Source organism: Lissotriton helveticus, chromosome 10 (assembly GCF_964261635.1).
Source record: "Lissotriton helveticus chromosome 10, aLisHel1.1, whole genome shotgun sequence".
Lineage (NCBI taxonomy): Eukaryota > Metazoa > Chordata > Amphibia > Caudata > Salamandridae > Lissotriton > Lissotriton helveticus.
Window position 1 is genome coordinate 1,006,852,140 of NC_136071.1, and position 25,710 is coordinate 1,006,877,849.

The 25,710-nt window shown below is 47.8% G+C and overlaps 1 protein-coding gene across 7 annotated transcripts in view; it reads left to right on the forward strand.

The window, feature by feature from the left end:
• SNX13 (sorting nexin 13) overlaps positions 1 to 25,710 on the forward strand; it is a 547,690-nt gene that overhangs the window by 167,965 nt on the left and 354,015 nt on the right. For all 7 annotated transcript variants that reach the window (XM_078663681.1, XM_078663683.1, XM_078663682.1 and 4 more), the window contains 3 exons: positions 9,748 to 9,846; positions 21,911 to 21,999; positions 25,246 to 25,329. In XM_078663681.1, coding sequence (XP_078519807.1) covers positions 9,748 to 9,846; positions 21,911 to 21,999; positions 25,246 to 25,329 — 272 coding nt within the window. The remainder of the gene's footprint in view (positions 1 to 9,747; positions 9,847 to 21,910; positions 22,000 to 25,245; positions 25,330 to 25,710) is intronic.

The window sequence follows — 25,710 nt, forward strand, 5'->3', positions numbered from 1 at the left end:
TTTTCCGGAGATACCCTCTTCGGAAAACACGAGGATGACGAGATGGCCAGGATGAAGGCCGAGGCGGAGACCCTGACGGCGGTGGGCATGGAGAAGCCCAAGGAGAAGAAACCCTACCGCCAGTTCCAACGGCGGTTCGGGTCGCAGGGTCGTGGAAGGGGGCAGTCTGCCGGCCAACATCAGCAGCAGCAACAGCAGCAGCAGTACAGAAGGCCCTTCCAGAAACGCCAGGGGGGTAGAGGTAGACAGCAGTCCTCTACCGCTTCCAAGGGCCCGGCCGGGTCTCGACCCTGAGCTGTTACTTCCCCCTCGTCCGTTACCCACTCCGGTGGGGGGAAGCGTTCAATTTTTTCTGGCAGAGTGGAGAAAAATTACTCAGGACAAGTGGGTGCTGAATATTGTTTGCAATGGATACAGTCTGCGTTTCACCAGCCCTCCTCCATCGATTCCTCCCGTCAGCTCGCATTATCAACTGCGCGAGCTTCAGGCGGAGGCAGACATTCTGCTAAGGAAAAGGGCGATAGAAGACGTACCTCTGTCTCAAAGAGGAAGAGGTCTTTACTCTCGGTTCTTTCTTGTCCGCAAGAAGGACAAAAACGAGTTCAGGCCCATTCTGGATTTGCGACAGGCAAACAAGTGGATTCGCAGAGAAAAGTTTTGCATGCTGTCGTTGCATCAGATCTACCCTCAGCTGCAACGAGGAGATTGGATGTGTGCCATAGATCTACAGGACGCATACTTCCACGTGCCCATTGCATGCAAACACAGGAAGTTTCTGCGCTTTCAAGTCGGCACCAATCACTATCAGTACACGGTGCTGCCCTTCGGGCTGAAGTCTGCACCCAGGACATTCTCGAAATGTATGGCAGTGGTAGCAGCACACCTGCGGAAGAACAAGGTGTTTGTCTACCCGTACCTGGACGATTGGTTGATCAAGGCCTCCTCCTTCTCGGAAGCTCAAGCACACTTCCAGAAGACGTGCGTTCTCTTGAACAAGCTGGGGTTGCACATCAACATGTCCAAGTCGGTCCCGATTCCGGTCCAGCGCATCCAGTACTTGGGAGCCTCCATCAATACACTGTCGGCAAGCGTGTCTCCTTCGGAAGAGCGACGTTTCTCACTCCTTCGGAAGGCTCAGGCTCTCATGTCTACTCCATCCACGACAGTGAGGACGGTGTCTTCTCTGCTGGGATCGATGGCCTCGTGTATCTTCCTGACGCCACATGCGCGGCTGCACATGAGACCGCTGCAGGAGTGCTTGGAGGATCAATGGGACCAGAGGAGAGGATCTTGGGACGACAAGATACGACTGTCTCTGCATGCTCTTCAGTCTCTGAAGTGGTGGTGCTCGAAGGAGAATCTCCTCAGAGGGGTTCCCTTCCACAAGGACATTCCCACACAGACTATCGTGACGGATGCCTCTCTCCAGGGCTGGGGAGCGCACTCCGGAGACCTACAAATTCAAGGGGCGTGGTCCCAGATGGAGTCCACGTACCACATCAATTTCCTGGAACTCAGGGCTGTGCACTTGGCACTGAAGGCGTTTCACCCGTCCTTTCAGACCAACTCTCTGCTTGTTCAGACAGACAACACGACAACGATGTATTACCTCAACAAGCAGGGGGGCTCGAGATCGCGCACTCTGTCGCAGGAGGCGCAGGCGATCTGGCACTGGCTTCTGGCTCGAGGACTGTCTATAACGGCCACCCATTTGCCAGGTGTGCAGAATGTTCAGGCAGACGAACTGAGCAGACTCATTCAGGAAAACCACGAATGGGTCCTAAACGACGAAGTACTAGGAGACGTCTTCGCAAGGTGGGGAACTCCAGACGTGGATCTGTTCGCCACCGCCGAAAATAGCAAATGCCGAGGCTTCGCCTCCAGGTACTACCAGCCGGGGACGCTGGGGAACGCGCTATGGATCAACTGGTCGAACAGCTTTCTGTACGCTTTTCCACCAATTCCCCTGATTCCGGCGGTCCTCATCAAGCTGTCCCAGTCCAGGGCGCGGATGATCCTGATTGCCCCGGAATGGCCCAGACAGTGGTGGTTCACGGACCTGCTTCACCGCTCTCTCGTTCCTCACATGAAGCTGCCGTGCAGGCCGGACCTTCTCACGAAGTTCGGGGGGCGGATGGTTCACCCCAACCTCTCGTCTTTGAGTTTGGCGGCATGGCTCCTGAAATAGTGCAATATGGCCATCTGAATCTCCCAGAGGATTGTATGGACATACTGAAGGAGGCTAAGCGACCTTCCACTAGGACTTCTTATGCTTACAAGTGGAAGAGGTTTTGCATCTGGTGCAAGTCTAAGAACTATGACCCTACGACATGAAAGGAAGATGTCATCCTTCCATATCTGCTGCATCTGGCGCAGTCGGGCCTTAATGTCCATTCCATTAAGGTTCATCTGGCTGCTTTGACTGCCTACAGGAAAGGCCCTTCACAGACTTCCTTCTTCCAGATCCCTGTGATCAAAGATTTTTTGGAAGGCTTGAAGAAAGTGTTCCCTCCTGTCAGGCTTCCTTCACCTTCGTGGGACTAGAATGTGGTGCTGTCCAGATTGATGAAGGAGCCTTTTGAACCCATTCATAAGGCTTCGTTGCAGCACCTGTCCTGGAAGGCGGCGTTCCTCGTGGCCATTACATCGGCCCGCAGGGTGAGTGAGATTCAGGCGTTGTGTTGCCAAGAACCTTATACTGTGTTTCATGCTGCTAAGGTTGTTATGCGTACTCACCCTAAATTTCTTCCCAAGGTTGTTTCTGATTTTCATATCAATCAGACTATCACTTTGCTTACGTTCTTTCAGAATCCGTCATCTCCAGCGGAAAGGTCTTTACATTCCCTGGATGTGAGGAGGGTGCTGAAGTTTTATCTTGATAAGACTAAGGATATTCGTAGGTCTGACCAATTGTTCATTAATTATGGCTCAGTCAGGACAGGTCTTGCTACCTCTAAACAGTCCATTTCTAGGTGGATTGTGTCCTGTATACAATTGTGTTACTGCAAAGCGAATAAGACCTTAGGGGGTAAACCTAAGGCTCATTCCACCAGAGGCAAAGCTGCCACGACGGCTATGCTTCGCAATGTTCCCTTTGCAGAGATCTGCAAGGCGGCCACTTGGAAGTCGGTCCATACCTTTGCTAAGCATTACTGCCTGGACACTGATGCCAGGGCAGACGCTCAGGTTGGGCAGGCTTCGCTGCGGAATTTGTTCGCACGATAGTGGCGTAATTTTCATATTCTCCACCGCCGCTTGATGTGGGGATGGGCTTGCCATTCTATTCACTAGATTATGACTATACACAGAGATCCCCTACTACAGAAGGAGTAGTTTCTGTCCTGTAACTCCAGTTCTGTAGTAGGGGTATCTCTGTTATAGTCATAAGCGCCCGCCCTCCTCCCCGGTGGAGATTTGTTCAGGTACATAATGCTACAGGTCTGGCGTTTTTACGCCTTCAAAAAGAACTGAAACTAAGTTGGACCTGCTATGCATTCTGGGATACTGGGAGAAGGTTCTGGAAGGTTCCTTAAAGGCACAGTATCCTATTTAAGCCACATAATGGCAGCCTATGGGGCTTGTCTGTCCAGGTTCTTCTCTCTATCATTCCTGAGGGAGTTTGCTGTTAAAGCATGAAATCTGTACACGCTTTTGCTGTTTTGTGGATTTTATGGTGGAATTTCTAGTTGAAGTACTGGACAGTGTAGCCTTTTTGGCTGCATTATCTGTCTTTAAAATTTCTCTTAAGTGTCTATGCATTTCTGCATTTTTTGACACTGTAAGAGATTATTTTTGATTGCTCCGGGGTCCACGCACATGGGCGGGACTATTCACTAGATTATGACTATAACAGAGATACCCCTACTACAGAACTGGAGTTACAGGACAGAAACTACTCCTTACTGGTTGAGGGAGGTGACACCATACTCAAACAGAAACCATACTCCTTGTCGGGGTGAAGTCACAAGCAACTCTAAATTAATATGTGTTTAACCCTCTGGTAGCTTGGCACAAAGCGATCCTCTTTAACTCCGAGGCAGTGTGCAAAGTATTTGTTCAACACTATAAAGATTAATACAGTGAAATTACACCACAGAAGGATCCCTCACCAGTTCAGAAGAAAAAAGTAATTAATAATAAATAAAACAAACCCAAAACCATTCAACAACTGGTTCAAATATGTACTCTCAATGTTTCAATCTTTATTACAAATGTCACAAAATATGTTAATATTTCACTTCTGTTCTTGGATTTTCGTCACAATAAAATAAACTGAACATAATCTTCACAAAAGTTATTTACAAAAGTTAAAGCTATTGCCATTATAAATTACAAGAACTTTTATTTAAGTATTAATTATTTAAAAAAATTAAAAGCCATTGTTATTTGTAATATCAATACATCTAAGTCACGTAAATGCAACACATATTGCATTACAAATGCTGTAGGTGTCACAGTTAAAACTATTGGCATTGGGGAGGAGCCAAGCTCGCGAGCGTAATGGTCGCCTTGTAGCTCGGCTCCGTCAGCCCTCTGGCCTGACTCGCCTATCCTGTTATATATCCTGCCCAGACACGACACAATTCCGAAGAAATAGCAACGCAACATTTCGCTCTTACTCACCGTTTGGCCTGGAGACTCCGGCGTGCTGCGGTTCCGAAGTTGTGCCCCCCGAAGGGACCTGGGCCCTCGTGGTGTTGAGACCGGGGCCTTGCCTATCGGATCCGGCCTGGCGTTGTGATGACCGTCGGCCCCAGCCGAGAGACTGCGCCACTGGTGAGAGCCGTTGTGAGAACATCCCGGTGACCCTGATCCGGGCCCGCCTTGAAAGCCGTGAGGCTGGTGCGGGGCGCGGTGCTCCGTGGACTGATCGTGGGAAGGGGTCCCCCCGCCGCTGCTCCGTCCATCGACCCTGGACCCTCGTCTTCGGACTCTGTTTGAGAGGAGCGCCAGCGATATTGCAGACGGCCCCCCGCCTGGGCGAATCTCCTTTTTTCACCGCGGCTGCCATTGCTGGGTCCCCCCGGAAATCTGTAAAGGCCCACATTTGTGCACTGTTCCGAGAATCGCGGAGGGTGGTGTGGAGGCTGAATTCACAAAATGGCTACCGAAGACCTGTGCTGTGGATCTCCTCGTGATGGCGGCCTTGGGTTGCTGGACTGCACGGGGGCCTGGACGTGTGTGCGTGAGCCTACTATTGGAGACGTTCTTGATGCCTTACGATCCTTACGCGCGGCCCTGGCCCCCGGTGCTCCGGAAGACTCGATTCGTTCCACCGCCATCTTGGGTGAACGCTCCTTCATGGTCCCCTCTTGCCTCAGTGATGCCACCGCCTCGCCTCCCCAGGTTGCTGCGAGGGATACTGTCGCTATCCATCGACGGGTCTGCTGGCCGGTGGATTTGGAGCCTCCTGCTCTTCGATGTTTGGAGTTTGGGGACTTGGATGTTGTGCGGGGATCCGATCCTCCCCGGGTGCCTGAGACCAACGGTGGACCGCTGCCTGTTGTTGCCTTGATGAGGTTGTGTTTCTATTTTGCAAGGAAATCCCCGCTTTTCCTAACGGCGAGACTGAAATCCTGTCTATTATTGCCCTTGTTGCTATTGCTGAGACATTTGAACTGCCTATTTGAACTTTTGCTCGCTTGCTTATTGATTGCCCTCCCTGGCCTACGTTTTGCTCGTACTTTCTTTCAATTGTGTGCTTGCCTCGCATCGTGTTGTTTACCTCACACTGTCCTGTGGTGGGTGGTAACTGTGGTTAGGAAGGGACTGGGGTGAGATGCACGGCTCCCGGTGGTTTATTGATGTATGGATCTGTGGCGACGTTGTTCATAATTAGTGTGCTGTGGGAGACCCCCCCCCGTATGTTTTTTTGGCGCTCGAGATTGTGTCGTTCTGGTTCACATGTAATATGATCGTATGGTTGGGTGGAGGGCTGTAGCCGACCGTATTTGTTTCTGCCCTTTTGCTCCTCCCTCCCACTTATTTCCTGTCTTGATGTCCTTTTTTTGTCTCTATATTCTTCCTTTCTCTTGTCTCTACTACATTTCGGGTTCTGGTTTAGGGCGACAGGCGCGCTGTTTGGAGGGTAGGCCGTAGCCTTCTGCAGGGGTGCTGGGTGGGATGGGTGGGTTGGGTCTTATTTGATGTTTTATTTTCCTCAGTTCTATGGCCCTTTTGTATCTCTTTACTGGAGTGCCGCGTCTGTCCTTGCCTTCCGTGGTATGATTGGGGTGGGGTCTGTGATGTCGCTGTTCTTCTTTTTGTATTTTTGCTGCTTTCCATTGGGACCCCCATGCCCTTCTCGTTGTTGATATTGTTGCTCTTTTCTGTGCTCCTTACTACGGGGCGCTTGTTTAGGCGCGGCAGTTTTCTCTTTCAGTTTGTGTTTTTCTTTCCCTCTCTTTTTTCCTCTTCCACCCCCCCTCCCTCCCTTTTTCCTTCTCTCCCAAGGTTAGTATGACGGGTTAGTCTTGGTGTTGTCGCTATTCCGGCCCTTTTGCTCTGTTTCCGCTGTGCTACTGGGTGGTGGGGATGCAAAGTTGTTCTTAATTATATACTGACTTGTGTTCACGACTCTGTTTTTATACTGATATATACAGTGCTGACATTCCTGCATGGCTGCCCTTTAGCCGTTCTGTTATCGATGGTTTGATTTGGGAATCCGGATTCTTCTATATTGTAGCCGAGCCTGTCATACTCCTTATTGCCCTATTATAAAAAATAACCTTCTTTGCTCCTGTTTGTTGGCCGTTTGGATCCTCTCTCCTCCCCCCCCCCCTTTTTAAGATTGTATTGCTTATGTTTTTTATGATTGTTTCTGTAACTCCATTCTGGACTTCTTGACTGCTTTCACGTATTATGGCCGGCCAGTCTGGTTGTAGGCCCAGATTTGTATATCCTGTCTATATTAATAAAGGTTTACAACAAAAAAAAAACTATTGGCATTGTAAATGACAAAGCTATTAATTTCGCTATTTTAAAAACTAACACATAAATAAAATATTTGTCATTTACAATACCAATAGCTCAAACTTTCCTAATGTGAGACCTTTTGCATTGCAAATTCTTGTTCACTTTATTCCCTGGTGGGTTTTTAGGCCAGCTGGGTGGACAGAGTGGGGTGTTTACCACATATCTGACCATCCTGTTGGGGTGGGGGATGGGTGGGGGCTGGAAGACGAGCAGAAAGACTACCAGAGCATCAGGAAGAAATGGAAAACAGAATGGGGTGTGGGGCTTGCCTGTTCTGGTGCTGCACTGCAGCTCTCCCCCCTGGGCACAAGATAGTCTTTTTGCCCCCCGGGAAAGGCAGAATGGGAGCCTCAGGGGGTTAACGCCTTCTCTGCCAACCCATATGTCAAAATTATCAAAATAAAAATGCACATTCCTATACATTGCTATGGGGATGCCTTTGATATTTGGGCATTAGGCCCATGAGGCCCCAGGAGGCAGCGAGCCTAGTAGGGCTCTGTGGGTGGGGGTAGTATATTTCAATGCAAGGATTAATTCCCCTCGATCTGCCTCTCCCCACTCCAAAAGTAGAAAGACTGTTGCCACGTTAGAGTTGGGAGGTAAGTTCTTATGCCTGGACGGAACTGCCCCAATCTCCCTTTTTTAAATATTCCTGAGTTCCAGTGGGTTTTATATTGCTTCCACTGCCCTCATTCATCCTACCCCTGAAATCTGCTCCACAGGAGGTGAAAAGACTGGTGACCCACCCCATTTAAAAAGAAATCTACTTCTGCCATCTAGTCTGCTTTTATCCCAACCTAGGGGTGGGGTGTCCGTATTGAGGGTATGTTCCCCTATCTATTCAAAAGATCTTCTGTTCTCTTTCACACTGGGAGTGATTACCATCATTCTGCATGATTGAAAAAGGGAAGAGGTATGTGGGGAGGGGTACAAGTGTCCTAATTCATAACAAGTACTTTATCAGTGTACATACAAACATTTACAACATGCACTAGTATATTACATAAATGTGTGGTCATCTGCTAGTTCTTTTTTACATTTTTAAATAATGAATCAACACCACTGTTAAATCATATCTTCCATTGTGTAAGTGCTTATTCAGTATTCACCAAAACATAAAATGTACAAAAAGACCTGTTTCACGCCTCTTAAGTCTGTTGGGTCAAATTAATATCGTCCGTTATTGAATTTATTTTGTATAAAATCGCCTTAAGGATTTCATCGCTTGGAACAGAAAAAAATCCCTAATGTTACCCTAAGCAACTATTTTTTCAAATACATTTCCCTGAGCTACGGAGGAGGAGAAACTTTCCTTTACGTTGATGACTTAGTAGCTCAATGTACAGAGGACCCTCCCTCCCACCAGCCTGCTTAATTTAATCACAGATGTATTAAATTGAAATTGCAGTTGCATTTATGTCGTTTCCTATGCCTGATGAGGTGTTGATGCTCTTTAATGCAAGTAGCACACTACCCGAGAACCCAAAGGCAGTGGTCCATCCATAGGTTTTGGGATAGGTCTTGTGTTCTCAAAAAAACAATTTGATACATTTACTCCAGTTCCTTTGTCGCATATAAATGACTTAGATGTGATCATTAGATGGGCTATGTGAGAAGTGATTAGTTGATGGAATTAATAGATATTGTTAAGTTACAAGGATATGGTTTTAAAGAAAGATTAATACTGGCATGCAATTCAGAGTAATCTATATACACAAGAGGCATTCAGAAGATAGAAGGGAAGAAGAGGGACATTAAGAATAAGTATGGGAGGGAAATATTGACAAAAAATGAGTGAAAGTCCGTTTTCATGAGAGGTTTTAAGAATACGCATGGATGTTTATTTGCGATAAATTTCAATCTATGGATGGATACCGTCCATATAGAGAGACTCTAACTTTCAAAGATAGGGCAGATACTTGCTTCGCCTCAAAAAGCCACCCCAGTGCTTGTAGAAACCACTTTAAGAGCGACCATCAAGCAGTGTGACATTTAAGCACATCAGTGAAACCGTAATTACCGTTTGACACCACCATTGAGAAAGCTCTTAGGCACATCTCCCCAATGCAGATGCCATAAATACTTGCAGACCTACTACATCAGTACGTTCAGTTCTCTGATGCATGGTTACAGTTTATGCATGCAAATCATTGGCTACACGTTTAAACATGTTATGTAAACACCCACCAACTTAATATATAACAAGGCAGTCGAGAAACCTGTTGCAGCAATCATCATAAATACATTTGGGGTATATTTGTTCTGACCCATTCGGTACCTGGTTCGGAAGGATGTCGGAAAGTGCTGTCCCCTGCCTCTGACTGAAAACCATGAGGCCCTGGGTCTGAGATCACCATGAACCTCCATCACGCCTTTAGGGATGACTGGGATAGGCAGAACTTGGCAATGGTTAGCATTTTTCTACTATGTTTCTGACACCAAATTGTGCTTTAACGGAGTTTGATATGAGGCTTACACCAGCTCGGAGGCTGTCCTGCATGAAGATGAGAGTTCACAATGACCATCAAGCATGTTAAAAAAGCCTCCCTTTTTTCGGGCTTGAAGATAAGCTTGCTTTGCTTGGCAGATAAAGCAGTACAGGCAAATATTAGAAATTCCCCATGGGTTAAGAGAGTATAATGTTTTTCACTTGAAAATTATACTTACATACTGTTAAACAGACCAAGAAATAAATTAAAATGATTAAGTTATACCCGCAAGATTTTTACTTCTTGTAAACGATTACATGTTTTTTTGTAAACATTTTCCCAGATCCATCAGAATTTGTGGATACCTTTTTTGAGGTTGAAGTTGAAATGGAAAAGGAGGTTTGCCGTGATCTGGTTTGCAATTCTCACAAAGATGAAGAAGGTAATAGTAGTAACATTTTTACCATTGACTTATTATTTACATAGTTTCTATTGGGGTTCACTTTCTACTGGAGTATAATTTAAAGCTTGAAATTCAACAGAAAGAAAAACAAACCTTAACGCTTTACTGGTGGCATAACACTTTTTATTATAAAATTGCCTATATGCACAATCTACTAACAAAAAATTCTGCTCATTCACTTTGGCAAAACATGCTGCGCTTACTTGTGTATTGCTCTGTAGTTTATGCGTATGTTATGATAGTTTAAAAAAAGAAGGGTATTTAAATTACAGTTGCACTATTTGCACTTGGACATGCCGGGGCCAGCATTTTTGTTAGCGCTCCAGCGTTTTGCTAGGCAGGACATCTATAATTAAAGATAGGGTGCAGAAGACGCGCCTAAGGTAAGCCCGCCTGCGCCCAAACGGCACCAGTGGCCAGAAGCCCTGATCCTTAACTGCAAAGTAAGCATGTCTACTCTTTTTCACGTCTTTATGCATTAAAAGGGAGTGTAAATAGAAATGGTTTCCACTCGTTAGATCTCAGTCTAGATCAAAAGTCCTGTAGTAGCTGTTCCTTTTCTTTTTAGGTCTCGTGCCTAGCGGCGCACTGTGCAGCAGTGATCGCGCAGCGCGAGACATTTTGTATGTGAAAAATGGGGAATGTGAGCTGACTTAGGAATCGCACACGCTCGTGCGTGTGTTTCCTTTTCAGCTCCCCCATTGGCCTTTGCGTGCGTCTTATTCTAAAAGACTGCACGCAATTGGCCCGAGGTGCGCGCATATCTCCTCCCATGGCCTATTGGTGTCTATTGCGCGCTTGGTGTTCGTAATAGACACCAATAGGCCATGGCTCGCAATCTCTTGTGCGCGCTCGCGCACCACTTGCTGGCTTTTTTTGTGTTGTTTTCCTAACTCCCAGCAGACACCGAGCCCCGCGATGAGCCGCTCCAGACAGCAGAAGGAGGCTCAGTGGACCCGGGACTCCTCACCATGGCCAGGACAGTGGTGGCAGCAGCGATGCTCCTCTTCCTCACGCTGGCAGGCCTCGGAGACAATCTAGTTTGTATCAGGAGTCTAGTGTTTACATTATACTTTTGGGACGTGCTATGTGCGTCGGACATCACTACGTGGCGAGTGTCGTCTGAAACCGCTGTCTTCTCTTCATACCCGGTTGTGATCAGTGACATTACTGTGTATTTTCGTGTTGTGTGGAATCGAGCTGGCTGCGGCTATGGCGGCGGAGGAGCCAGAGCGTGCTGATGGCGAGATTGTCCAGATGGAGGTTGATTACAGCAGCACGGTCATGGGGCAGACTGCACTTGAGTGAGAGAACGAATGGATTTAAGGAAAGTGTGAGTAGCAAGTGTCTAGAGTACTCCCCATTGACGCAATGCATTCTTGTGAAATCTCCATCTTTTTAGAGATAGCCACACGCTTAAAAAGCAATATTCTTCCGTAGACTTAAAGATAGTAAGAGAACTTGTTTCACCACCTTTTTCATTAATTAGATTACTCTCGTATATATTGGTTTTCAATGTCGTTTGCCCTCCAACAGGTGGTGTATCCAGTAACTAGGAAAGGAGAGTCTAAACATGGCGAGAGAAGTTGTTCCCACCTGGATGGGCTCTGTCATGTGAATTGGTACAGATGTATTAACCCTTTCGATGTAAAAGCCCCCAACCCCCGCAATACTGAGCATTTTACTTTGATATTTGGGCTCTCTTGAGTGCTGTGGGTGTTAAATGCACAAAGGCGGAGTAACATGTACGTTCCGTTCTCAAGGACTTTCAGGTGTGATCTTGTTTTGCAGACCCACCACCGGGGTTGGTATTGCTCGGGTATCTATTCTAAGGTAAGGAATCTAACACTAACGTGTTTCTTTCAGATGCACAAGTTACTTACCTTCGGTAACAATCTATCTGTAAGAAACATTAGTTAGTGTTTGATTCCTTACCCACCCCACCCATCCTCCCTTTCTGCGAACCGATATCTAGAGTTAAGGACATCCCTTTCAGGGCCCTAGTTTCATGGCGCCTGCGTTCCTGGCGCGGAAAGCTATGTCAGAACTAACGTCAGTGCGCGAGGGCGGCGTCTAAGTACTCTGACGTCCTCCCGGCGATCACGACGCCGACAACTGATGCGGAGCCGCAGACGACGCCTACCGACGCGTAGGGGTACTGCTGACAAAAACTTTCCGGATCCAGTCTGACGCCTGGGGATATTCTAAGGTGAGGAATCTAACACTAACTAATGTTTCTTACAGATATATCGTTACCGAAGGTAAGTAACTTGTGCATGCATACTATATAGAACCTTAGAATGCACTTAACCCCCAATGCACTCACATACGGGGAAGAAATGGCCAGAGGTTATTGACTTGCAAATTCTAGAGAGTTCCTTGATATTAATTTGGAGAAGAGCAGCAAACCCCTGTATTTATGCCATGCATAAAAGAAAATGCTTACAGAATAATGCTTCAGTGATATTTAACACTGGTCCGATTAGTGGCACTCTATGGGATCTCAGAACTCTGCTAGATAGGATGTGACACAACTTGTTTGTATATTCAGATGTGATGGACATGCGGTCGCTTCCAGGGATTTTGAACATAAACTATACAGAAAATTAAGGACCTCACCAGTGTGTCGCTACCGTTAGAACCCTCAGTGGTTTTGTCGGGAGAGGTGGGCAATGAAGGCTTCTACCTGCTGTCGAACCTGACTGACAAGCTCACATTTCAGAATTTGCTTTCACCTAGACTGACAGTGTCACAGAAACAAAAAGCTCCTGATCTCCCAATTCTGTGTTTGTGGTGGTCTAAGACCTGGAATCTCTATGCCATGGGAAAGTAGGCAAAAGGAACAATTGATGGACAGAATGCTGAAAAATTCAAACACTAAACCCCAGACACAAGGACCCGAGTTTAATCCATCGTTCTTTTGCTCACCACGCCACCTCAGTTTGGACATAGCCATATGCAAATCTGTCTTGAGCCTGTTCCTCATTGGAACAGTGCAACCTGAACTGCCAAGCCAGGTTCTCCCTGGACCGGAAACAAGCATCTTGTGCCCAGTTTCAGGGCATCACCACATATCAGCCAGTATAGCCTAAATCTGGTGGCATTGCGAGCACAGAACCCATGTCTGGGCATACCCTTCCCACTTAAAGCAACAAATGAAAAACGAACAATTGACCGACAGCATGCTGACCAATGATGGATTTAGGCCCAGATCGCTGTACTGGGGTGAATGTTTGACATTGTTCATCATTCTGTTCATCAGTTGTTCTTTTTGCATTTGTCACCCTGAGTGGGGCAGATATGCCCAGACGTGGGTCCCGTGCTCTCCATGCCACTGGAGACAAGCTACTCCTGACTGATGGGGGTGAAACCCTGAAACCGGTGGCAGGATGTTTGATTCTAGTACAGAAAGGACCTGGCCTCACAGTTCGGGCTGGATTATTCTCATTGGGCGCAGGGTCTAGACTGATTTGCATATGGCTGGGTTCAAACTGGATTGACATGGGGAGCAACAAAACAATGGATTTAGGCCATGATTGCTTTAATGGGGGTGAATGTTTGACCTTGTTCAACATTCTTTCCATCAATTGTTGTCATTATTATTATTATTATTATTATGGGATTTATAGAGCGCATGGATGCCCTAAGGCTTCCCAGCGCTAAAAGGTCACCTAACTGATAGGGGTTGGCCGGATCTTAGAGGTATTGCTTAAACAACTAGGTTTTGATCACTTTGCGGAACTGTAATTCTTTATCCATCAGCCTATATTCCAGTGGTAAAGAATTCCAGAGTTTAAGAGCAAGGTGGGAGAAAGATCTTCCTCCCCATCTCTCCCTCCTGACTTTTCTTGGTTTTAGAAGTTCCTCTGTTCTTGATCGCAGCTGCCTGTTTGGGATGTAAGGGGATACTAGCCTCTTGATTTTTTTGGGACCTCTATTATGGCAAGATTTGTGGGTGACAACCAATATTTTGAATTTTAGTCTAGCCTCTACAGGGAGCCAATAAAGTCCGATTAAGTACCTTTTCACTGACTCCCGTGTAGGGAAATTGCACAGCAGCCTTGTAGCTGCATTCTGAACCACCTGCAGTCTGTGGGTTACAAATTTAGATGCCCCCAGGAACAATGAGTTTCCATAATCTAACCACGAGGTGTCTAAGGAATGGACCACTGTCTTCCTAAGCTGTGTAGGAATCCTTTCTAGAATTTCCAGTGTCCCCATAGAGAGTTCTTTTTGCATTGGAAAGTTGACGGCAAAACGGAGAAATAAAGTAGAACGATTTGAAAAAATTTGGACCCCCTTTATTTTGTATCACAAGAGACGGGCTCCAGAGGAGCAACCATTTCCCTCCCACCACCAATTCCAACAGCTAGAATGGATGCAGGCTCCAGTCAGATGCCTGACTAATAGTTTGCGGAGGGTAGAAGTAAGAGGCGTTACAGATTCTTCAATGATATGTATTTCTCTTTGACTGTGTACGGACAGTACTGTTGTGATGTTGTGATATTAATTGCTGCTTATTCTAATTTCTTTCACATTCTTATATGGCGGTGATATAGTTAGAAAATCCTACCTGATGTCATTAAAACTTAAAATAGAATGTTAAAAAAAACTTTTTTTTTAACCTTTGTGATGGTTTGCAATTATTGTGCTTCTGTGCAGTTTAGATTAGAAGTCTTTAGTTACGGGGGGCGTGGCCGACAGCCGGCGGGGATGGTCGCTAGATAGAGCGACTCCCGGCCCGTGTCCGACGATCCGCTGCACCGATCCGCTCATAGATCGGGATTTCCTCTCCTGCCGAGGGGAGTCCCACAACATACCGATTGCGCCCGCTGTGGCGAAGTGCTGGCCCGATCGGGGCTCATTAGAGTCTGCTTGTGCCGGAGGGAAGGTGCTTCCCCTGGGCCCGCAAGATGGCGGCCCTCTCCGAGGCTTGGCCGCTTTCGTAGGCTGCACCCGCCGAGAGCTACTGGACCCGGCTGGCGCTCGGCACCCGTCCTACTCTGGTATCGATCATAGTACTTGCCCGAGGCCTTCCAGGTCGCGGCGGACCCCCTGCGGGAACGCCGGTGCGGCCTCCGACCCGCGGGTAGAGATGCAGTGAGGGTCCCTTCCGGCCGGGGAGCGAACTACGCGACTCCCCGGCTTCGAGGCCAGTTGACGACGGAGCTCCACTCCCTTGGCTGCCCTGTGGATGGGGCAGCGAATCTAAACGCCGTGGACACTTGCTTTGGTCCTGCGTGGGGGTGACCGCTGGTGTCGTCTGCCTGCCGGGGCACACTACCGGCGACGTCCCGGCCTCGCTGCACTCTTTGTCTCTGGGGCGTTCTGGCAGAGAATTGTGGTGTTGAGCAGCCGCTCAACTGGCGAAAAACTGACGGCACCTGCCTGAGGCTGCGGGGGGCGTGCCCCAAGGGCCCTGGTGGCTTTCTGCTCTTGTTGGCCCTGCTCCGACGCTGTGGAGTCCTCCAGAGGCTTGGCGGGTGAGTTGCTGCCCCGGGGGTGTATCGATCTCGGCTGCCGTACCCGCCACGCCTATTCCACCGCCTGGCCCTGTTCTGCAGCAGCAGTGTAGCTGCTGGCCGCTTTGCCCACCAACGACCCGACGCCTGGCACCTGAGGTCAGTGTTTGGGGGGAGACCCACCCCTCCTGGTCCACCATCATCGGGCCACTACGTGGCCGTCAGCTACGCATGGTAGCGTCACGCTTTGGAGGGAACCTGGCCTCTCCTGGAATTGCCCGCAGTACCCCGCTGGGCTTCCTGGGTTACCACAGGGGCAGTACCTGGTTCCTTTGCCACGGGGGCAGCCTGAGACTGTTGTTCCACGCGTGGCGGACCTGACCGATGCAGCAGTGGTTTGTCCCGGGGGTGCTCTATGATGTGCTCTTGATTTGCTCCGTCGCCGCAGAGGGGTGCTGACCTTCATCCTAAACTTTGACTCTGTCGTCTTCTCCTGGTCTCGAGGCCCCACCACCCGGGAGAGATGGCGTCCGGCAAGGGGTCGCGGCCCCCAACCCAGAGGCAGATCACCAAGAACTCCTGGGGCGCCAGGAGCGACAACAGAGATGCGGCCCCCTCGACTGACCCGAAGCTCGCTTCCCCTACCCAGGGAACAAAGACACTTACCCTGGAAGACGTAATGGAGGCTATCGCCGGGGTTCGCTCCTCTCTTGAAACTCGTATCGACTCCGTAAACATCGAGGTGACCCTCTTGCGCGCTGACTTGCGTAAGATAGACACTAAAGTTAAAGATGTAGAAGTCAAGACTGCTGCCTTAATTGACTACACCTCTACTCTTCAACAGCAAGTCGCACAGCTTCAGAAACAGCAGAAGCAGATGAACGAACAGCTGGACGACTACGAACGGAGGGCGAGACGGAACAACATCCGCATCCTGGGTGTCCCGGAAAGAATGGAGGCGCCCTCAGCCGACCTATTCGTGGAGTCCTTGGTCACAACTCACCTTAAACCGAAAAACCTTTCAAATTACTTCCCATTGAAAGAGCACACAGGGTCCCGGGGGGCACGCCTAAGCCGGGAGCCCCCCCTCGCCCCATCATCGCGAGGGTTTTTAACTTTAGAGACCGGGATGCTATCCTGCAGGCTGCCCGGTCCGGTCCGCCTCTTCTCCTAGAAAACACTTGCATCTCCATGTTCCCGGACTTCACGGTTAAGGTGCAGGCAAGGCGGCGCAGCTTTTTGGAGGTCAAGAGGGCACTGCGAGTTAAGGACGTCAAATACTCCATGCTATTCCCGGCGAAACTATGTGTTGAAAGCGACGGAAAAACCTAGTTCTTTCTCTCGCCGGAGGAGGTGTGGGACTGGTTGGAGGGCTGGAGCAGAGTCGGGGGTTCTCCACGGAACCGTTCTGTACCGGACGACCCCTTGGGGGAGGACCGCCTGCCTGAGAGTCAAGAACTCTTCACAGGACCTCTTGATGACGTGGAATGACACGCCTCTGCCACGATGGACCTGAACGAACACTGCTTTGGCCCTTAACACAAGGTTGTCCCGAGAACTCCTAGATTGCCCGGAGGGGCTAGCTTCCTCTTTCTGTACTGCCTCCGTCTCCTGAGACTTCCCCCTCCGGCCGGGATCGGGCTGCACCAGCTACCTAACAAGTAACTTTCTATTATGTGAATGTAGCGTAAATTGTATGATGTGCTCTAACTAGTGTATTACGTTTATATTGCTTCTTAGTCGGGCGAGTGGCAATGCCGGCTTACTTGCTACCCCCAATAATGAGTGGGAAGGCGACAAGCCCTCTGCCTAGTTGGGGTGTGGATAGTTCTGAATCCGCGGGCAGGGAAGCAGGGTGGGGGGTAGGGGGATAGTCTGGATTTTGTTGTTGTTATGTTGTTTACCTTTGTATTCCGCAGAGCTTCCGATTCCTTTGCTTACCCGAGGTCCTATACCGCAGGGCTACACCCCCGGGCTGCCACACGACCTCTGGGATACTCGTGTTTGCCTCCAGCTTGAGAGGGTCCCGAGGCCTGGTCGCTACGAGAGGTTCCTTTCTAGACGACCCACTAATCTGACTCTCTACCCTTACAACCATGACTCACCTACTCTCTAGCTCCCTTTCAGTCCTCACCTGGAACGTCAACGGATTGGGTCAGAAAATAAAATGAAGTGTGGTCCTCCAGTTCCTTAGACGCCATTCCCCCGACATAGTCCTGTTACAGGAGAGCCACCTGATTGGCAACCCCTGCCAGGCAATGCACAGGGGGGGATACAGGCTTTTGATCCATGCAGGGTTTACTACTGGGTCCCGGGGCACCAGGATTTTAGTTAGGAAATCTCTTGCACTCACTCACTCACGTTGCTGGGCCGACCCTCTTGGCCGCTTTGCTGTGGTGGAGGCCACCAGGGAGGGGCGCCCATTGAATATCATTTCAGTATATCTCCCGCCGACCTTAGTCCGTGACTCTCTTAAAGAGCTGGGTACTCAACTGTTAGGCCTCTCCCCGGGTACCCTAATAATAGGAGGGGACTTCAATACCACTATGTGCGACGACCTGGACCGTAGGCCCAAGAGGGGTTCACACCGTCAGACTTCTGACTTGGCTGACTTCACTCACGCTTTGGGACTGACGGATATCTGGCGCTTTCATTTTCCGGAACACCATCCTTCACTCACTACTCTAACGCACACAACAGCATGTCGAGAATCGATTATTTCTTATGCCCCGACGCCGACATCGTCCGCTTTGTTCGCCCGCGAAGCCTCCCTCGCGGTATATCCGACCACTCCCCATTGATGGTGGACTTAACCTATAATCGCCAGGTGGTGCGGGGACCCATCGTTATCAACCCCTGGCTCTTACAGATCCCCGATATCAGAGAGGCGTTGCGGGAACGTACTGAACTTTACTTTGAGGAAAATGTTGGCTCGGTGGACTCAGCGGTCACACTCTGGGAAGCCTACATTGCGGTGGTGAAGGGGGAAGCACTAGCCCTAAAAACTAGCCATTTGCGTAAACAGGCCGACCTCGTCACGCGGGCGGAAACTGACCTCATTAACCTCGAGGTGTCCCATAATGCCGCACCCACAGACTCCACCGCTGAGCAGCTCCGTACCCAACAACTGATTTATAGAGCATTGGCCCAGGAACGGGCACAGGTGCGATTGCTTCATACGCGCCACCGGGTCTATGAATTCGGAGACAGTGCAGGCAAGATGCTAGCATGGTTGGAACGTCGCGATCATGGAATGAGATGGGTGCCGTCCATAGCCAGACCGGATGGGTCGGTGGTAGTGGATCCTCAGGACATTGCCGAGGTGTTTGCCGATCATTTTGAAAGGGTATACACCGCCAGCAATGTTTATTCATCTGCTGACTCCAGACAATTGCTGGAGGAGATGCGTCTCCCTGTCATTTCGGACTCGGATAGGCTCGCTTTGGATGCAGACCTCTCTGCCGATGAGCTCACCTCGGCGCTCTTTGCTGTAAACTCTGGAAAGGCTATGGGCCCAGACGGAGTCCCGGTTGAGTTCTTGAAAGGAATGGTCCCTGACATCATCCCCCACCTCCTGAATATGTTCACGAAAAGCCTAGAGCTTGGGGTGCTCCCCCTCGATCAAAGGCTGGCCTCGTTTGCCGTCATCCTAAAACCTGCCAAGCCTCCCACCGCCTGTAGCTCCTATCGGCCGATCTCATTGATCAGCACGGTTGCCAAGGTTCTGGCTAAACTGCTAGCGACCCGACTTCTTTTGGTACTCCCCTCGCTGATACACGATGACCAGTCCGGCTTTTTGCCGGGCTGAAACACGGCGTTGAATCTCCGTAGAGTCCAGAACGTGCTGAGCCGGCAACCCACCCTGTCTCAAGATGCTGCTATACTATCCCTCGATGCGGCAATGGCATTCGACTCAATAGAATGGTCTTATCTGTTCGAGGTTCTCCGCCGCTTTGGCTTTGGACCCACCTTCATCGCTTGGGTGCGCCTCTTATATACGGACCTCTTTGGCCAGGTCCGGGTCAACAATTTCACGTCCAGAAGATTTCCTCTTCATCTGGGCACCAGACAGGGCTGCCCCCTCTCCCCCTTGCTGTTCGCCCTCACCTTAGAGCCGCTGGCTCATTGGATCCGCACCGACGCCTCAATTCGGGGCCTACATTGGAACGAGGAGACCGTGGATAAAATCTCTTTATACGCCGACGACCTCCTGATTTATGTATCGTCCCCGCAGTCCTCCATTAATAGTCTGTTCCATTTCCTTACTAACTTTGGTAAATACTCTGGATACGCCATAAATTTGTCCAAATCGGTGCTGTACATGCTACATGGCCCGCCGCCTCGCTTACCTCGTGGATTTTCGATTACATTGGCCTCTGACGGCTTTACCTACCTTGGTATTTTCATTACTCCCGACTCCACACAATTCTACGACCGTAACCTGATGGGCCCAATGCGCAGGCTGCGTAGCGACGTCGCTCACTGGCGATCGCTCCCGCTCTCTCTCCTGGGTAGGGCGGCGTTATTCAAAATGCTAGCGCTTCCTGTATGTCCTACAGAACTGCCCTTTCCCCGTTCCGGATTCGTATTTCAGGTCGGTGGAAAGTGAGCTCCGAGGGCTGCTCTGGGACGGGGGTGCCGCCCGAATCGCTCTCTGTAAGTTGTTTCAGGGCTGGTACGATGGGGGAATCGCCCTCCCCAATCTCCGGCTTTACTATTGGGCCTCCCAGCTTGTGGTGCTCAACCACTGGATACACGGTTCACCTCTGAACCTGGCCTTCCTGTTGGACAGAGCACAAACAGGACGTGAGGGGTACCTGGGAGCTCTGTATAGTAAACCCACAAAAAAGAGATACATTGGACCTATGGCTCATGCAGTGGGGGTTTGACACACTGCCAACAGAAGGCTGGGATGGGCTGACAAACTTACTAAGGCCTTGCCCCTGTGGTCCGCTCAGCGTCTGGGTTCCCTTTGCTTCTCCCAGGGCTTTGATAGATGGGATGCTATTGGGATTTCTGAGATCGGAGACCTTGTACACAAGGGTAGATTGCTGACCTTTGCCGACCTACAAGCTAAATACGCCCTGGCGTCCACAGAGTTCTTTAGGTACTTGCAAATCACACACGCTCTGCGTGAGGCATTCCCGGACTTCGCTTCCATACCTGGTACCTCCCCTTTGGAAGATAGGCTCTTGTCAGAACCTCTCCCTGAAAAGGCCATCTCCCTAACTTATCGTAAACTCTGCAATAATCTCCCCGATTCCTTCCTGCCGTTGAGGGCCAAGTGGGAGACAGACCTGGGTCCCCTAGAGGATGAGGATTGGAGATCGGCACTTATGTCTCCGAGGGAAACCGCTATATGTCACAGGTTACGACTGATCCAACTAAAAGTATTACACAGAGCATACATGTTAGCCCTCACACTGGCCAGGATAGGTCGGCGACCAGACACCCTATGCCTCCGTGGTTGCGGACTCCCTGGAACCTTCTACCACATCCTGTGGGAGTGCCCTGTGATACAGCGGTTCTGGGTAGCCGCGCTGAGTAAAATGAGCCGCTCCCTGGGTAAGCCCCTATCTGCGTCACCTAAAGAATGTGTCCTCAACATATGGGGGCCCAACGACCTTACTGCTCCGGAGCTACAATGGGCGGCCCTGGGGTTTTTGCTGGTTAAACGCTCCATAGCGATGAGTTGGGGTTCCCCGGATAGACCGTTGGTGATAGGCTGGGTGGCCGCAGTGGACCAATGCATGATAGCGGAGAAGACTGTGTATAAAATAAGGGGTTGCCCCAAGGTGTGGGACAAGAAATGGGGACACTGGAACACCTACCGGGGTGAATTGTGTGACTCTCCAACGGTGGAACTGGCGATGTCCCGGGGAGGCTCCTGAGACGAGTGCATAGACTGGGGGGTTTGAGACTTGTCCTTACTGGGACCCACCAATGTCTATTTCCTGAACAGGGGTTTTCTCTTTAATTGTGTGGTCTACTGCTGGGCATGGTATGCAACGCCACGACCGGTTAATGCTGGACCCTTAAGCTGGACTAATGCCTTTCCTGACAGGCTCTACTGGATTTCTTTGTTTTTTTAACTGTTCTGTTTTATGCAAAAATCAGTGGTGTGACTACCCTATCTGTGTCCGATGAGGATATTGACACGCTCCATATACTGTTTTGCAAAATTGAGATGCCGTCCGACCCCAGGGTTGTGGACCGACAGGCTGTGTATGATACCTTGAACTGGCTTTTATTCCTCATCTTTGCTTGCATGTTCACAGATGTGATTGTATTCTGTATATCTCCACGCAATGCCACAATAAAAAAAAAAGAAAAAAGAAGTCTTTAGTTGCATAACAATTTGTGTGATAGCTTGGGTGGGAGTACGTTTTCACAGACTTTGTGTTTCTGAGGAACGGATATAGGGGATGGCATGCCGCATTTTAATAACTTGTAGGAAGACTTATCTTATATGAACTGTTTGCTTTTTATTACTGGTGTTCCACATCTGGGTATTAATTTCTTCATGCTCTACTTATTAATGACACTTTTTTTAACCATGCTTGTTTCTGTGTCCTCTTTAGGGTTCCTGAAAGATCTGTGTGAGATTTTACTGTACTTACTTCTACCTCCTGGAGACTTCCAGAACAGGATCATGCGATACTTCGTTAGGGTAATTTCAGATCTTTCATTCAAGTGTCTCATTCTGCCAAAAAGTGTGATCTTTGTTTTCAGTTGATCGTCTAGCATGTATCTTTGATGTTTAAGTTCAAACATTAAAAGTTTCAATGTACTTGAATTGCTATTTGTCTTCTCTGTATGTCAGTTTCTAGCAATACATCCATTTTTCACTTTGCCAGCCTATAGTTCTTTAAATTTTGTTTACCTGTTTTTTGTTGGTTTCTCACCTGTTCGTCGTGCTGCGTTTTGTTTTTTACTGAAAATACGTTTTTTTTAACCAAATTTGTCTTCCATTGCTCAAGATTTAACAAGTTTAACAGAAATGAGCACATTTAATGCAAAGATATGGTTATTATTTGGAACCTTGCAGCGGGATTAAACTAATTACATGTTCTTAATTTGCTCAAAGTGGGCATTGAATGCCCTCATCCATTATCAGACTGCCACTTTCTCTGTGTTTGTTTAAGGTGGATGGAAAAGAAATGTAGGGAATAGATATGACACATGTTGATGCCAGTACGACGGATTCCTTCAGTGGGCTGTAGACTATTGAAGGCTATCGGACAATCTCTGACTTCTTTCCAAACAAGACTTCCCAGAAAAAATTAAGGGAAAAATATATAATAGAAAAGAGAACAGTGAATTGAAACTACATACAAATTGTTGGTAGTTGAGTTTTAAAGCCAGTCCCCTAATGGATTTAGCCGGTTTAAATATACAACTGGCATGGATTAGTGCTGTGTACTGTTACATAGCCGTTTCACAATTTATCAGTATATTTGGCTGTCACAATATGGTATTGCTTAGTATTTAGGCATCTGGATAAGTCGGGGCATGACTACAGTCAAGCCAGAACTGTAGTGTGACCATGTCAAATATTATTTAACAGATCTAAAAATTGACCAGGCTGCAACTGTCCTTGGTTCTTAGATGGGCCTTCGTGAAATTGCTCATCCAACCGAAACGGTTGTACTTGTTTACAACATTCCAATTCCCTTAAAAAGCATTTTTTTGAGTGCCTGCCATCCAACGTGATTATACTTGCATGGGTGGGTAAGCAGCCAAGGCTAAAATGAGACACTAACACTACTTTACAAATCGAGTGGCTTAGCAGCACCAGATTTTGATTTCTACTTTAACTGTACACAGGCTCCATTTGCATATTTCTAGCTGCACCGCCTCCTCTTATAGCCCTCTTTTCATTTGAGAGATATATAAGAGATCCGCTACACCTAAGGGCACGTATTGGTCAAATCCTCTTCTGTATCAATGTTGAAATTATTTCAGTTTCCTGCATCCAAATTGTTTAAGGCAAACTTTGCAAGGGAACATCACATTTTGTTCTTTATGCTCCAGAGCAGTCTCTTGATCAGCACTCACAGACGCGGTGGTAGCCTGTAGGCTGTGTAACTGGGGACAGGCAAAAATTGGCAATATTTTTTCTGCAGGACACTTCATTGAAACTTCACACATAGTGAATATGTATTATCATTCCATAAGTAAAAAATGATGCCTCTCCTTTCCCCAGGAACGGGTAGCAAGAAAATCACGGAGTGATAAATACCCTCCCCCTAATAGACGTATTATTTCAAGGTTTTATAACACCATGCAATCAAAGGCAACCATTGTGATACCTAAGATAAGATCTTGCTGGGAAAATGCTCTCCGCCGCGCTATCACAGATAACAAATGGCCTTATTGCTGTGATCAGACAGTGATGATCGCTCCAAATGGAGGGTTTAGAGTAATGCGCTTCAAATTTCTATGTTAGGTTTACAGCACTGAACTTAAATTGAGGAGTCCTAGCTTAGCAGAGGAGTCACACTGTAGAAAGCTGATTTATGAGCATTGGAGAGAGAATTTTCGCTCAGATTTCTTCAAAGATAGAAATAGATATCCAGACATCACCCATGTTAGCATTGCTCTGATGCACAGTAAGATTTGGTGTCATCCAAGACGCTTGACGTCCATTGCTTTATTGCTGACTTAGAGGATAGTGGTGTATGTGGAGTAGATGCCTTTTTCCCCAAAATCAAAACCTGCTACCTGACCTATTCTACTGTAATGATCAACTGGAAACCTACTACTCAACGATTCCTCAGGCTAATTGACCCAATGACTTTTGGACTCCCCTACATACACATTTAATGACTACCACTGGGTCAGTTGGGGGTACGCATGCCTCCTCCATGAAGGATTCTGAAATGACATGACATATATCTGGAGATCAATATCAGTTTATAATGCTATCATACTGTGTCAAATGGTGAGTCATATGAATGTGACTGGGAGCTAAGGTTCCCCTCTTCCTCCTCGTTGTAACAGTGAACTGTCTGCTTGATCCCCAGCAGGTATATGCTAATTCACAGTCATTATGTAACCTGTATTTTGAACCTATGATAACGTTTCTCTTTACACTACACCCATGAAGTGTTTTGATGCACTATCTATACTGTGTTATTAAAATTTCAATAAATAAAAAGTTAAAAAAACAGTGTGGTATTGCTTACACTGTGAACATGATCAGCATGATGCATGCAAGGATTAGAACACTGAATGCCCTAGACGCTCATTTTATTATGTCCAGATTGTTTTCAAGGTAAGATCTATGTTGGCCAACTTATATGTTGCTCTGGAGCGGCACCAATGCTGGTTTTCAGCTCAGTAGGTCCTACAGACGAATATATTTGAATACCATCCAGCTGCACTCATCAGCTGCACCCTAAGACCCAAATACTCCAGGTTCAAAACCTTTTATTGGACTAAGTGAAAATGAAATACAAAGTCGGTCCACAAGCCCTTTCATATGGAATTCAGAGTTAACTATTTGTGAAGTAAAGCAGCTGAATAGGAGAGCAGACCTTTACATATAGTAGACATCAAAATTCCATTCATGCTACTAGAAATGCGGAGAGGTGAAAGGCACTGATCATTTTCTTTCTTTCTGTTTCAAAAGAGAATTACTTTCTTGCTTTATCAGACAGCATTGACTCTGCTTCCTTCTGCCCCAAAGTAGCTTTCTCCTTTAGATCACTCCCCTCCCTCACCAGCCTTTGTCTTAAGATTGAAGTTGTAGAACATTCTTTCGGGCCATAATTTTTGTTTTTGTTTTATTTAAGGTAGTTGCGCATTTGATTATGCACACTGGCCAAGACACTGTCCATTGCATAATTCCATATGTTTATCAAGCCTTATAAGGTGAAAACCAAAAATTAATAATTTGATTGTTTCCTTGCAGGAAATCCTTTCACGAGGAATTCTTCTTCCATTAATTAATCAACTAAGTGACCCTGATTATATTAATCAGTATGTCATCTGGATGGTAAGATTACTCCACAATGATATTTTCATATGTAAAAAATGTCCTAACAACCTTTTAAGTAAGGGCATCTCTTTTGTTGATTGTAATGCATGGGTGCGTATATTCATAGGCTGATCATTACTTTTAATGAAAATCCCTTCTGAGCATGACCTTGTTCCATGATTCTTACCCAGATGCCCTCCTTCACTGGAAAAGTTCAGTTCACTCTTCCCACTATATGATAACTTTCTTGTACCGTATGCCTCACACCAAAACCTTCTCCATCGCGCCATATTCACCTCTTTCCTGCCCAGCATTCCATGTTTAACTTGGGCCCAGCCACTCTTTCTCTCAATAAGGTGAAAGGTGATATCAGTTACTGTTAAATTAATTATCATATTA